At 37.3% G+C, this 12,039-nt stretch overlaps 1 protein-coding gene across 2 annotated transcripts in view; it reads right to left on the bottom strand.

The window, feature by feature from the left end:
* usp33 (ubiquitin specific peptidase 33) overlaps positions 1–11,665 on the bottom strand; it is a 39,842-nt gene extending 28,177 nt beyond the window's left edge. For both annotated transcript variants that reach the window (XM_015027998.1, XM_015027999.1), the window contains exons 1-6: positions 11,500–11,665; positions 6,322–6,420; positions 5,719–5,772; positions 4,160–4,222; positions 771–920; positions 496–604 (exon numbers count right to left, since the gene is read on the bottom strand). In XM_015027998.1, the coding sequence (XP_014883484.1) occupies positions 496–604; positions 771–920; positions 4,160–4,222; positions 5,719–5,772; positions 6,322–6,405 (460 nt within the window). In that variant the 5' untranslated portion in view covers positions 6,406–6,420; positions 11,500–11,665. The remainder of the gene's footprint in view (positions 1–495; positions 605–770; positions 921–4,159; positions 4,223–5,718; positions 5,773–6,321; positions 6,421–11,499) is intronic.
* Positions 11,666–12,039: the final 374 nt, after the last annotated feature.

The raw sequence follows: 12,039 nt of genomic DNA, 5'->3' as shown, positions 1-12,039 counted from the left end.
AAATCCTTAAAAAAATTTAAATAATACACCAATATCTTGGTCAAACATTTAAAAACAACTTTCAGCCAGAGCAATAATGAGTATAACAGCCAAAGAAAAATAAGTAATAAAGAAACTGAAAGTGACAAAACAAACAGGTTTGTGTCTTCTTTGGTCAAACATGTAAAAGAAACAACTAACAATCCCTTCAAATGATTCAGAAAGTGCAATTAGGAAATCTACATATAGTGTAAAATAAATAATAAAGCATGACGTCACTCAGAGCACAAAGCATAGAATTAGACTGAATAGATTCACCCTTATAGATTGGGAAAATCGTCACGATATCTGATCAAGAATTTAAGTTTGTATTTTTTGCAACATCAGGACAGATATGGATATTAATATCAGACCTGTGCATCTCTACTTAAAACCACTTATTTAGAAAGAAGAACGGGGCCTTTTTAAAGCATTTCCTTGTGTTTTTCACATAAAAACACAATTTGGTGAACTCACCTCTGGCCCGCAGGTCGTCCTCCTCTTCTGTCTCCATGTCCAAGTCTTCATAACCAACATTAGAGGGCAGCTTCAGAGAAGTTGGGCTCCCAGGGGCCTTACTGTTATCCTAAAGCAACATCGTCCACAGATAACATCATCATATGGTATTTAGTAAACAAAAAAGCACAATTTTAACATTTTGCAACTGCTGAATCTTGTGCAGCAACACATGCAACCAATACAAACTGGGCTGTAACATTAATCCTTGTTGAAAAAGTGAAGGCGGCTCGTACCTGAACGTCATTCTGCGATAAGGGAAGAGGTTCGACGATGGCGTTTGGAGAGTGAGGACCTAATTTACGCTCCAGGAAAACCTCTTTGCCGCAAGCGTAGCACCAAACCCGAAGCGTCGTAAGATTCACCGTCAGGTTGTGCCTCGTCTCCTGCACAAAAACCAATTAAAACAACATTAATATCCCTGCTAGACAATCAAAGAGCGATTCCAAAGGAGTCCACACTCAAATATTTAAAATAAAATGTAGTAAATAACATCTCCTATAACGGAAATGCACAGAAATGTTTGAGGCTGGTGTAGTTTTAGATGGTTTCCTCTGGTGGCCTTGTTTCATGCAGCTGTTTGCTGCAGGTGAGACACACAGCCGATTTATCACAATGCAGTCTACTGAGGAAAACAGAACAGTCTATTAATATTTATTACAATGAATGATTTCAGAACAGTAAAATCATTTGCACTATGATGTATTTCTTTTCATAGAAACAATCCCTGTTTAAATAGCTCGGTGTTTAATATGCGTTTTCTCTGACAAATATATTTATCTTGGAAGTCAAAGGTCAAATTTAAATAGAGTTGAACATGTTCTAGTTGAAGAACTGTTTTGGTTCTAACAAATATTATCAATATCTGCTAATATGTTTCTTATTTTAAGTGTTCAAACACAAAACACTGGCTTTAAATGATCAGCTAATTTTGGCTAGATGGTGTCATAATTCATATTTCATTAGATCTGAAACATATTATGCAATGAGTTTAGTTTGAATTTAATGTAGGGCTGAAATGATTAATCAGATTAATCGTGATTAATTGATTTTTGAGATACTCAACTAATTCAGTATTTGATTAATTGTTGACTGGATTAAACAGATTTTTATAAATAGCAATTTGCAGAAAGAAAAACACATTGAGAGTAGTAATTAAGCCAAAGTAGTCCAAAAAACATATACACATATTGGAATTAAGATTAAAAAAATAAATTTATTCTACACAAAACTCCTCAAGCGAAATAGTTTTAGCTTCACCTGGTTCAAATTCTGTAAAACAAAAAGAGAATAATCTCCTATTTAAGATACCAGATTATTCATCGGTTAATACAAAACATATGCAACAGATTAGCGCTACACCGTATTAATATTAAGTCAAGCAGAAAGAGCTTTTCACATGTTGATGCTAGAAGGATTTTTTAGCTGCAGATGCATCCTTTGGTGCAAATGACCAACTGTTCACTAAAGGAATGCTGTTACTGCATTTTAAGCAATAAGATGTTCATGTTCCTATTTAAAATTTGTATTAAATTATTTGTTTATTTGCATCTTTTAACATATTTGTAACATTGTACAAAATGTGGTTGTATAAAAAAAAATCTGCAGAATGTGCAGATCCAATTTTTCATCACATTAACCAGCAGAAATAATCGATTACTAAAATAATATCCCTAATTTAATCTGGACTGAATTAGATCCTACATGACTGGATTAACTGTTGTCCAAGAATTGTGAATCTGCATCTTTTATTTCACCCTAAAATGGCTTTCAAGCCCTGTTTTCATTGAGAATATAAAAACAATTGAAACGTTTGGACTTGGAACACAGATGTGACGTTTTGGCTTATCAAGGCAAATGGATTCACAGACGTCAACACAAGAGACTTAACTACATTCGGGCTGAGATTTTAGTGTCTTTTAGTGTCAGCTGTGTGCCGTGGAGGAAAATGTCCGAGACCCGCTGACCCACTGCCGCCCTGACACACAGCAGCAGTGAAACAGTTTGACTGAACATGAGCAGCAGCCAACCAGCAGAGCCTGTATTATTCATAAGGGAGTCCATTAGCCTTTGCGCAGCGGGCCAGGACAGATTTGGCAAAAGCGACACACCAGATGGAACACGGTACCCAAATCCCCCCCGACCCATTTAAAAGATTCATGAAGGAAAATGTACGAGGCAAACCATGAATAAGAATGCCGTATGCCTCTTCACCAAACCTTATAGTGCCTTGTGTTGCAGTTAACTGCTTTGACACTGCTGTCAGTTTATTTCAATTAGAAAAACCAAAATATTTCTACAACTATTCCCTCGTTCACCCGTTATATTCATCAGCAAAGATTAATTTGGGGTTAAGTGCCTTGCCCAGGGGCACATCGACTTGTGGCAGGAGGAAGCTGGAATCAAACCTGCAACCTCCCGATCACAAGACAACAACTCTTCCCAGAGAGCCACAGTGGGAAGAGTTGGTGCTGAAATGTGCTATACTGATAAACCTGACTCGACCCCATCTATAAAATATTAACAACATAAGCAGCCACTGTTTGAGTTCCTTTCTACAAATAGTGTTCACTCTTTTTAACACTCAGATTTACAAAACTTTCAGGATTGTTGATCGACTGAAGGATAGATATATTTTTCTTTAATTACGTAAAGCACCTTGAAATGCCTTGCTGCTGAAATGTGCTATACAAATAAAATTTGATTGATTGATTGATTGAGTGGCCAGTTAGACGGTTGACCAACGGATGGACAAATACTTTAACCTTAGCTTCCTTATAAACAAAACAAAAACTTCAGAGTTCAGCTGAATAAGGAATAAATTTCAAACTGTAATATCAGTAATAGTTTCTGCCAGATCCAGACAGGATCTGGTTCCTGGATGAATGGTGAAGAAGATTAAACAATTTCTCCTTGCGGACATTCAGCACACAGAAAGCATTTCATACAACATTTAAATATGCAGTTCAATACAGAAAGAAGAAGATACCATTTTAATCCTGCACAATCTAACTGCAGTGACAAGGCACAGCAAATTACATGTTTGCCTTTTAAATCGACCTTTACTCCTAACCCCAATTAGCCCTAATGTTCTGGGGAGGAAAGTTCCAATCAAGAAGACAAGAGGCTGAGTAAACGGCAGGACTGCAAAGAGGAGTGGTGGATACTGTAACCATGGAGCTGAGAGCGAATCTCCCCCACTTCCCCGAGGATCGAAAATTAATAATGGATGATCTGCTGCTGAAACCGAACTGAAAGCGGAGATCTAGGCAGAGAGTCAGTTCAGTGCACTTCAAAGGGCTAAAAGGATGCACGTGCTGGATGTGAGTGTGTGTGTGTGTGTGTGTGTGTGTGTGTGTGTGTGTGTGTGCGTGTGTGTGTGTGCGTGCGTGTGTGTGTATGATCACAGGGAGAGGAGGTTAAAAATACATGCAGTGCTGTAGGTGGTTTTATTGCTCGTAATGGCTCCTGGGACTCTGATGTGGTATTTCAGGGACTTCAACATGCACCTCCTCTGCTTCCTCACTCAATCCTCCTCTTTTAATAGTTTCAAGTTAAACACCACAGTCTCGATGTGAATCTTTTTCTGGCTAAGATGCGTCGTAAAGGCTGGGAGATCTCTCACCTGGGAATGGACTGTGCTGTGGTCAGCATGGGATTCTCCACAGCCTACATATGCACAGCCGTTCTAGACAGGAAAAGCGGCAGAATGTAAAAAAACAGAGTTTAATTATGAAAACCCACAATGCCTTACAAAAGTATCCATACACTTAGAACTTCTCAGCATTTTGTCATTATAAGATTCTACTGGATGATAAATTGTCCCATAATTATTGCGATAAACAATAATATTGTCATTTTGAGACCATTTTCCACTAAAGATAATGGAAGTTTAAGCCTGTCGCAATAAGGAATAAATCAATTAATTGCATAATAAATTAAAACAAACTGAAAGATTTCCATTTGGTTTATCGTTTTTCCCTTTTCTTTCTAACAAAAAGTGGATGATAAAAGTCTTCAGTCTGACGCTTTAATTTCAATTAGCCCTTCTTTTGAACTACAATTGTGTTTACAGAAACTTTATGATTAATTTTTGTTTTGTTTCTTTATTTTGGATATTTTTAATGTCTTCCAGTAAAAGTGTGCCATTGCAGGGGGGGGCGCGGGAAGCGGTCTGGATGCAAAAAACCCCCCCAAAAAAAACATGAACACTGTATGTGCTGGGTTTTTACCTTAGAATGGCCAACTCTCTGTTATTCCTATGTCAATTTGATACAGTAGAGGCTTCCACACTTCCCATATCTGTGTCCTCTGTCACTTTTATCAGCAGTTAAAACTGTTTAATCCGTTGTTAACATGTTGTAACCTGTTTTTCCGAGCCGCCTTTAAACGCAACATGAGCACTACGACGCTCGCGCTGGGTTTCCACCTGTGAAGGAGACCTGCTGTTGCTGTGCGGAGCTACGTAGGTTTGGGTTAGAATCACGGCAGCAAACCAGCAAAACGCAAAGAACTATTGACAGTTTTTCCCCCAAACTAACAGACTGTTGAGTAAAGCTGTTGGATGCAGGTAATGTTAGCTAAAAGATGAGTAGCTAATAACAATACAGAACCTTAAGCTTAACAAGTACCTTGTAGGCTACCGATGTTGGTGTCTATGTCCAGCTGCGTACATTAATTTTGCCCCCCAAAAAGTCGATTCACAGCCCCCTTTCCCTCTGTTGTCAGAGACAGGGAGTCTGTAAGATTCCTCCCCCCACCCACAAACGCTATTTGTAATCCATAGGGGGGGGCCCAGAAAATGTTTGGGAACCACTGCACTAAAGGAATGCTGTATTGTTGCATTCTTGGCAATAAAATGTTTATTTTCTAATTTAAAAAACAAACAAAATTATTTAGTCGATTTCCATTTTCTTCTGTATTTCTAATATTGAAAAATAAATTTAAGAGGTTAAACGAAAAATCAGCAGAATACGTCCATTTTATTTATACGATTAATCAGTTAATCATCAGAATAATCAATTACTAAAATATTCATTATCTGCAGCCCTGATACAATATAAATAAAAAAACACTGCAGTTAGTCGACGCAGAAGCATAAAAACCTTTGTTCCTGGGGTATGAACGCTTTTGCAAGGCACGATATCCATAGTCGGATCAGCTACCCAGCAGGCATCACCTTACCTCCAAACAAGCCCACAGGTTTGGTCCCCTGACTTTACAGTCTTGACATTGGCCCTGAAAATGAGAGGTAAAGATGCTAAGTCATGGGTGTCCAGCTCCAGTCCTCAACAGCTGCTGTCCTGCCGGTTTTAAATGGACCTCGCTCCGATTTAAACGATGCAGCTGCCTTCATAGAATGTCATAAAGTTCTGCAGAGGTATGCTAATGAAGCATGATCACCCTGTTTACATGACAATGATACAACAAAAATGGAATTTTTGTTCCATTTCTGTTAACACATTTACACGAAGATATTCTAATTACAATTTTTGTTTACATAGTAACGGCACACATCGAAAAGGTGTAATGCCTTCGCCAGGCCACTAGTTGGTGCTGGGGGTTTTGAAATCAGGTGTGTGGTATTAAAAAAAAGTTCTACTTGAAAGCACGTCGATTCCCATCAGATACCGTTCCCCCAGATACTGGGGGGAAACAAGCATTATGTGTTACTGATTAGGGCGCAGCTGGAAAAAAGTGGACTGACTGTAGACACCACTATGCTAAGCAATTAGCACAACAGAAATAAAACTATGAATTACAGTTTATAGTAGTTTAATTACTCACATGTGATTTCTGGATAAGTTCCTCCTTTGTGACTTCCCCCACACAGTCCAGGTGGGGGCAGTCACAGCTGGACGCTGGCGGCATCCCTCACTGTCCAGTCTGCAGTCGAGAAGAACAAGCACATCAACACCGTTTGGTAAAATTAGCTTTAAAGGTTCAGTGACTTCCTGTGTTTTTCTCAAAAGGTTGCGCATAAACCCTCCCTTCATCTGATAGTAGACACAGAAAACAACATTAATCAGTCTGCTGCAACGTGACATCTCCATGCATGACGAGTTTTTCCACGCCTGCGTGTACAGAAACATTTAACACACCGATATGTTGAGTAACGACTCAAAAAAAACATCAGGTCACACCTGGATATATGAAGTCTATCTTAACGGCATATTCCGACTCCAGGAGTTGACCTTATTTACTGTTGAAGCATAAAAACCTACAAGCCAAAGTGGTGCAACAGGAACGGCGAGGCTGCAGTGTGCAAATACCTTCTCAACGTTCCTGATCATTGTCAGCCATGTGAGCGGCCGCTTCGTTTAAACAGGGCAGCGGTTGTAATGTTATCACAAAGATAAATGAAACACCGACTATAAGAGACGCTAAACTCAAAGGGAAAGGAATGTTAAAGTCAGAGCAACACGGAAGAAGAAGAAAATGGTAGATTGTTTTACATTAAATTAGGGCTGGAACGATTAGTCGTGATGAATCGATTACTGAAATAATCGTCAACTAATTTAGTAATCGATTAATCGTTAACTGGAGTATATGACTTAAAACGGGCCATTTGCTTAAAAAACATGCTTAGAGTAATAATTAATCAAAACATGCACAAAACATATTATATATATATATATATATATATATATATATATATATATATATATATATATGTATATATATATATATATATATATAATGAAATGTTTATTTTCTATTTTAAAAAACAAACTTTTAATGTATTTCTGATGTTGTATAAAAAGTCTTAAGCGGTTAAATGAAAAATCTGCAGAATGTGGCAGTTTCTCTATCCGTTTAATCAATTAATGATAATGATAATTGATTAGTTTAGTTTGGTACAATCCAATATAAGGACGTAAGACGTGTCTGCTAAGGATTATAGCAAACATGTCTAAAGACTGTGATCTAGTGAGATGAGACCAAAGTTGAATTTCTTTCCCTTCATGCAAGATGCTGTGTGAGAGAAAAACTAACATACCATCCCCACTTTGGAACACGGAAGTGGCAGCATCATGCTGAAAGGACAGCGAAGCTGGCCTGAGTTGACGGGAAGATCAATGGTGCTAAATAGAGGGCAATCCTTCAAGAGAAGACGGTGGCAGAGGTTCAACTTCCTCAAGTGAGGCCAGTTCCTGTTGATCTATGTGTCAGAATGTGTCCCAGATAAAATCCACACCCAAATCCAACTGAGAATTCAAACTGGAAGATTGATTTTGCCACACTACTACTATCCTTCCAAGCATCTCTGAACTTGAGCCATTTCACCCTGGAGAACAGCAGTAATTTCAGTCTCTAGTCGTGCAAAGCTGGTTGACAGATACCCCAAAAGGCCTGCATTCCAATTAAATACACTGAAGTTTGTGGCTGAACTGTGACAGAATGTGAAACGGTTCAATACTTTAACAACAAACTACATTATCTGGACAATTCATTATTTACTCATTTCAGTGAGGATTTATGTTCATTTTGCTCATCAGAACTTCTTATTGTTTGCTGATCAGTAGTCCAGAAACAGTTACATTTTATTTCTTAGTATGTAATTATACAAATTCAATTAAATAATACTTTTGTTGCTGTAACTCATCGTAGCAGTCAGTCTTCCAACAAACTAGAGGCCTCTGACTGAATATTGTTGCTGCAGGACATGCCAACAGCTCATTATCAAGGCAGCAGAGACAATATCCCATGGCAACATGTCCTGCATGACACAATAAGTCGTTGGCAAGCACTGCTAATCCACCCTGTCTGTTTTTGCTTCTCCTCTTTAAATTCCTGTCTTGTTTTGTGGATAGAAAGCCGGATTCACAAAGCCTCCTTTTCAACTCCTGTGGGACTATTTGAACTTTTGAGATGCTAATTAGGTGCCAGAAGATGTAAAAACTAGCCATGATTACACATCAAAACAACTGTCTGAAAGCAAAAATCCCAAACCAGCACATCGTCAAGAAGAGGCAGCATTCCACGGGATTTCTTCTCCTCTACAAAAACTTCACAAACCAACAGATGAATATTTGTAAAGCTACAGACAGAAAGAACATGTGAGGTGGGATGATCAAATGTCTTGTTTGAGGACCAGTTGCATCAAACAGGCAATCGTCACCATGCGTGCAGAAATCATGGTTCTTTATAAGTTGTGACATAAAGCAGTGATGTTAGAGTTTAAAGGGACGGTAAACAGAGGAGCAATGAAACAGAAATAAATCAGAAAACCTCAAATAAAGAAGCATGTGCACAAAAGATTAAAGCAGTTACTTAACTGCATAAAATAAATTCACAATAAGAAATTTTACTGGACTATAAATTGTCCTTCAAGTTATTGCGATAAATGATAATATTGTTGTTCTGAAACCATTTTCAAGTAATATCATGGTAATGGCATAATAATGCAAGAACACATTGTCAAAGATTAATAAACTTTAAATTGTAATGATCATTGAACCCAGGAACTGGAAGACATTTTAAATATCCAAAATAAACAAAACAGAAGCAGCAAATACATTTAATTATGAAGTGTCTGTAGGCAAAATTAACTAAAACAAAAAATAACCAGTTGAGACTGGAGAGTTTTGTCATTTAGTTTTTGTTAGAGAGAAAAGAGAAAAATGATAAATCATGCAAATGGAAATTAGTGAGCTTGCGTTAATTTATCATGCAATTAATTGATTTATTGTTTTTCAAGAGTTTGAAAATAATTTATTATTCAGCTATTCACATATAGTGTGACTTTAACAAATAAAACACACGTGGAGGTAAAAACTGAAAAAGTAATATCTGCAGACTAGAAAACTTGCAATGCAACGAACTAAAGACGCAGCCACATTTTGTGCAGCACATCTGCAAACTGTCAGCTGCGCTGCGATTTACTTAACATGTTTAAAATATATTGCACCGTCAAAGCATCATTTAAAATTAAAGGCACAGCGGCGGCTCTTTAACAAGACATCTGAAAGGTTTATCGAGCTAAACGCTATAAAGCACAAGCTATAATCCTCTAATACATTTATGGTTGTGATTTAGGAGGGTGATGGCTTTTAGAGTTATTCACAGCATTAAGGGAACATTAATGTTCTTCTCTTGCAAACAGGAAGTCATGAAAGCGTAGCTCATCTCAATGGGGAGATAACGTAAATACAAACATGTATTAAATATAATGACGTCCAAGTCAACATGCACGCTGCTCATTAATAATATGACTTATGAGAATAGTTTACAAAATGCAGACTCTTCCTTTTTATACAAATAAACAAACAAGTAATTCATGTGGTGAAGCAACACTTAATTTCTGTGTCATTTTACCCTTCAGTCTAAACTTGCGCTGAACTTTGGAAGCATGATTGAAAGGTCAAGAGCAATAAACCCATCAAAAGAAACACGCCTGGAAAGCTGGTTTCACTCTGCAGTGGAGACAGTGTCATTACAAACAACTTCACAGGCGTTCTAGTCATTTTTTGGGTAATAAGCATCACATGCAACTCAAATTATACGTTTTCACACCACTGCTACATTGTCCACCCAGGTTTGGAGAGCATGTACAATTTATAAATGAAAACTGTTTCTCTCTGTATTTCTCCATAAAACTCAGAGCGATCAAAAATCTCATTGTCAGAGCTCGCTTTTCTTCTCTTGTCAAATTAATAATTTAATTGCCCAGATCTGTCAGACATGTCAAAAGTCAATCAATTAAAAGCAGTTTTTAAAACTGATTTTTTTTTAAATGGTATTGGGTTTTGTTTGGTAAATCAAAATAAATCATTTGAACTAATATAAGATCAGTTTTATTTGCCAAATTAAAAGATGTAACACACTCAATTTGACAGTATCTGATCTATAAGGTTATAAAAAGATGTTTTAGATACAAAATAAATCATTTGAACTTTTACAAATGTATGCATTTTATTACATAGATAGATAGATAGATAGATAGATAGATAGATAGATAGATAGATAGATAGATAGATCGATCTATAATATGCTCCTAATATTAATAACTACTTAAATATTTCAGATATTTAAAGTTAAAGTCTGTAAAGAAACTTCAGAATCAGCCAAATTATCATTATTCTTTGGAAATAAACAATATTTTCATTTCTACCAACTATTAGTCATCATTTAGATACATTTAATTGCCCCACATTTGGGTTTTATCGTTTGTAATGTGTGATGTAAAGAGCTTCTAATTAAAATAGGGTCCCTGAGGGGGCCGTGTGCTGAGATCCGTAAGGGGCCCCGAGGGTGTTAATCCTGCTTTGACATGCAGGGTGGGGCGCTCACACAATCAAAGCATCGCAAACAAAACCCGTGCTCGACTAAAATGTAATAATATTTTAATTGCATGCTTAAGTGCAATTCGTGGAAAAGCGAATATCTCGAGATATTTTAATATCTTGGTTTTGACAAGAGCAGACCAACAACAGGTTAACAAAAACCATTGTGCAGAAAACGTGACGTCGGCGTCGTTTACCTGGAAGCCAATAAGAAATAGTTAAAGAATCTAATGTTATAGGAAGAAAATAAATCGACTCTTTATGCGGTGGTTATCAAAAAAGGAAACGGGTAACTTGTTTTTGGATTTAAATCAGATTGCAGAAGTGTGTGGTTTTGGCCTGGTCCGCTGCTCCTCTCACAGTGAGCTGTCAAAATCAGGCGAGGCGTCACAGGCTGACTTCGCTGTTAGCATTAGCCCGCTGGCAGTGACTGATCAATTTTAAAGCGGTTATTTGGGTTTCAACTTAACCATCGCATCTCTATTAACGTTAAAACACAGCGTAAACGTACTCTCACTGAAACACAAACAGAAATGTTTCCGTGTGACGCTCCGTCACTGATAACCATCTCGCTACGGACATGCTAACTGATTAGCCAGCTAAGGTTACTGATGATCAGTGACGAACCAACACAGGAGTCTTTGCTATCAACAAAAATAAAACCACCCGCGGTCCTTACCGGCTCGATATAAAGACACGCCGCTTCTCAAGTAAACTCGGCTCTTGTTGACGTCTCAGATAAACATTTGGTCTGTATTTCGAGACATTTTCTCAGAGGGCAATCCTTCACTGTAACGATAACGCTTCCCCCCTTCCCAGTCTCTCAGCGTGGTTGCTAACGTTACAACTGTCTCCGCCCCTTTTCGTCACAGGATACGATGGTCACACGATTTAGTGGAACACCGGTGTTGTGTGAAATACAATAAGCGTTAAATTCATAAACAAATCGTTAAATAAATTAATAAGTAAATTAATTACTTAATAAAAGTAAATTAATTACTTAATAAACCTAAAAAACCCCAGAAGATTAAAAATAGAAAAACAAATTCTGCCTATCCAACTATACAACCTCGTTTATTTGCTTTTTTTTCTTTTTTTTTTCTTTTTTTTTTTTCAAATTTAGCAATAGGGGTATCCTTTTTCAAGTCAGTATTATCAAGTACAATGATTATTCTCATTTACAAATACTCTCATCGATGACCTAAATATCATTTAGGGA

This window comes from Poecilia latipinna, unplaced genomic scaffold (genome assembly GCF_001443285.1).
Source record: "Poecilia latipinna isolate Pla-1442-1.1 unplaced genomic scaffold, P_latipinna-1.0 Scaffold112, whole genome shotgun sequence".
Taxonomy (NCBI): domain Eukaryota; kingdom Metazoa; phylum Chordata; class Actinopteri; order Cyprinodontiformes; family Poeciliidae; genus Poecilia; species Poecilia latipinna.
The sequence above is the reverse complement of the archived record's forward strand: the minus strand, read 5'-3'. Positions and strand labels throughout refer to the sequence as shown.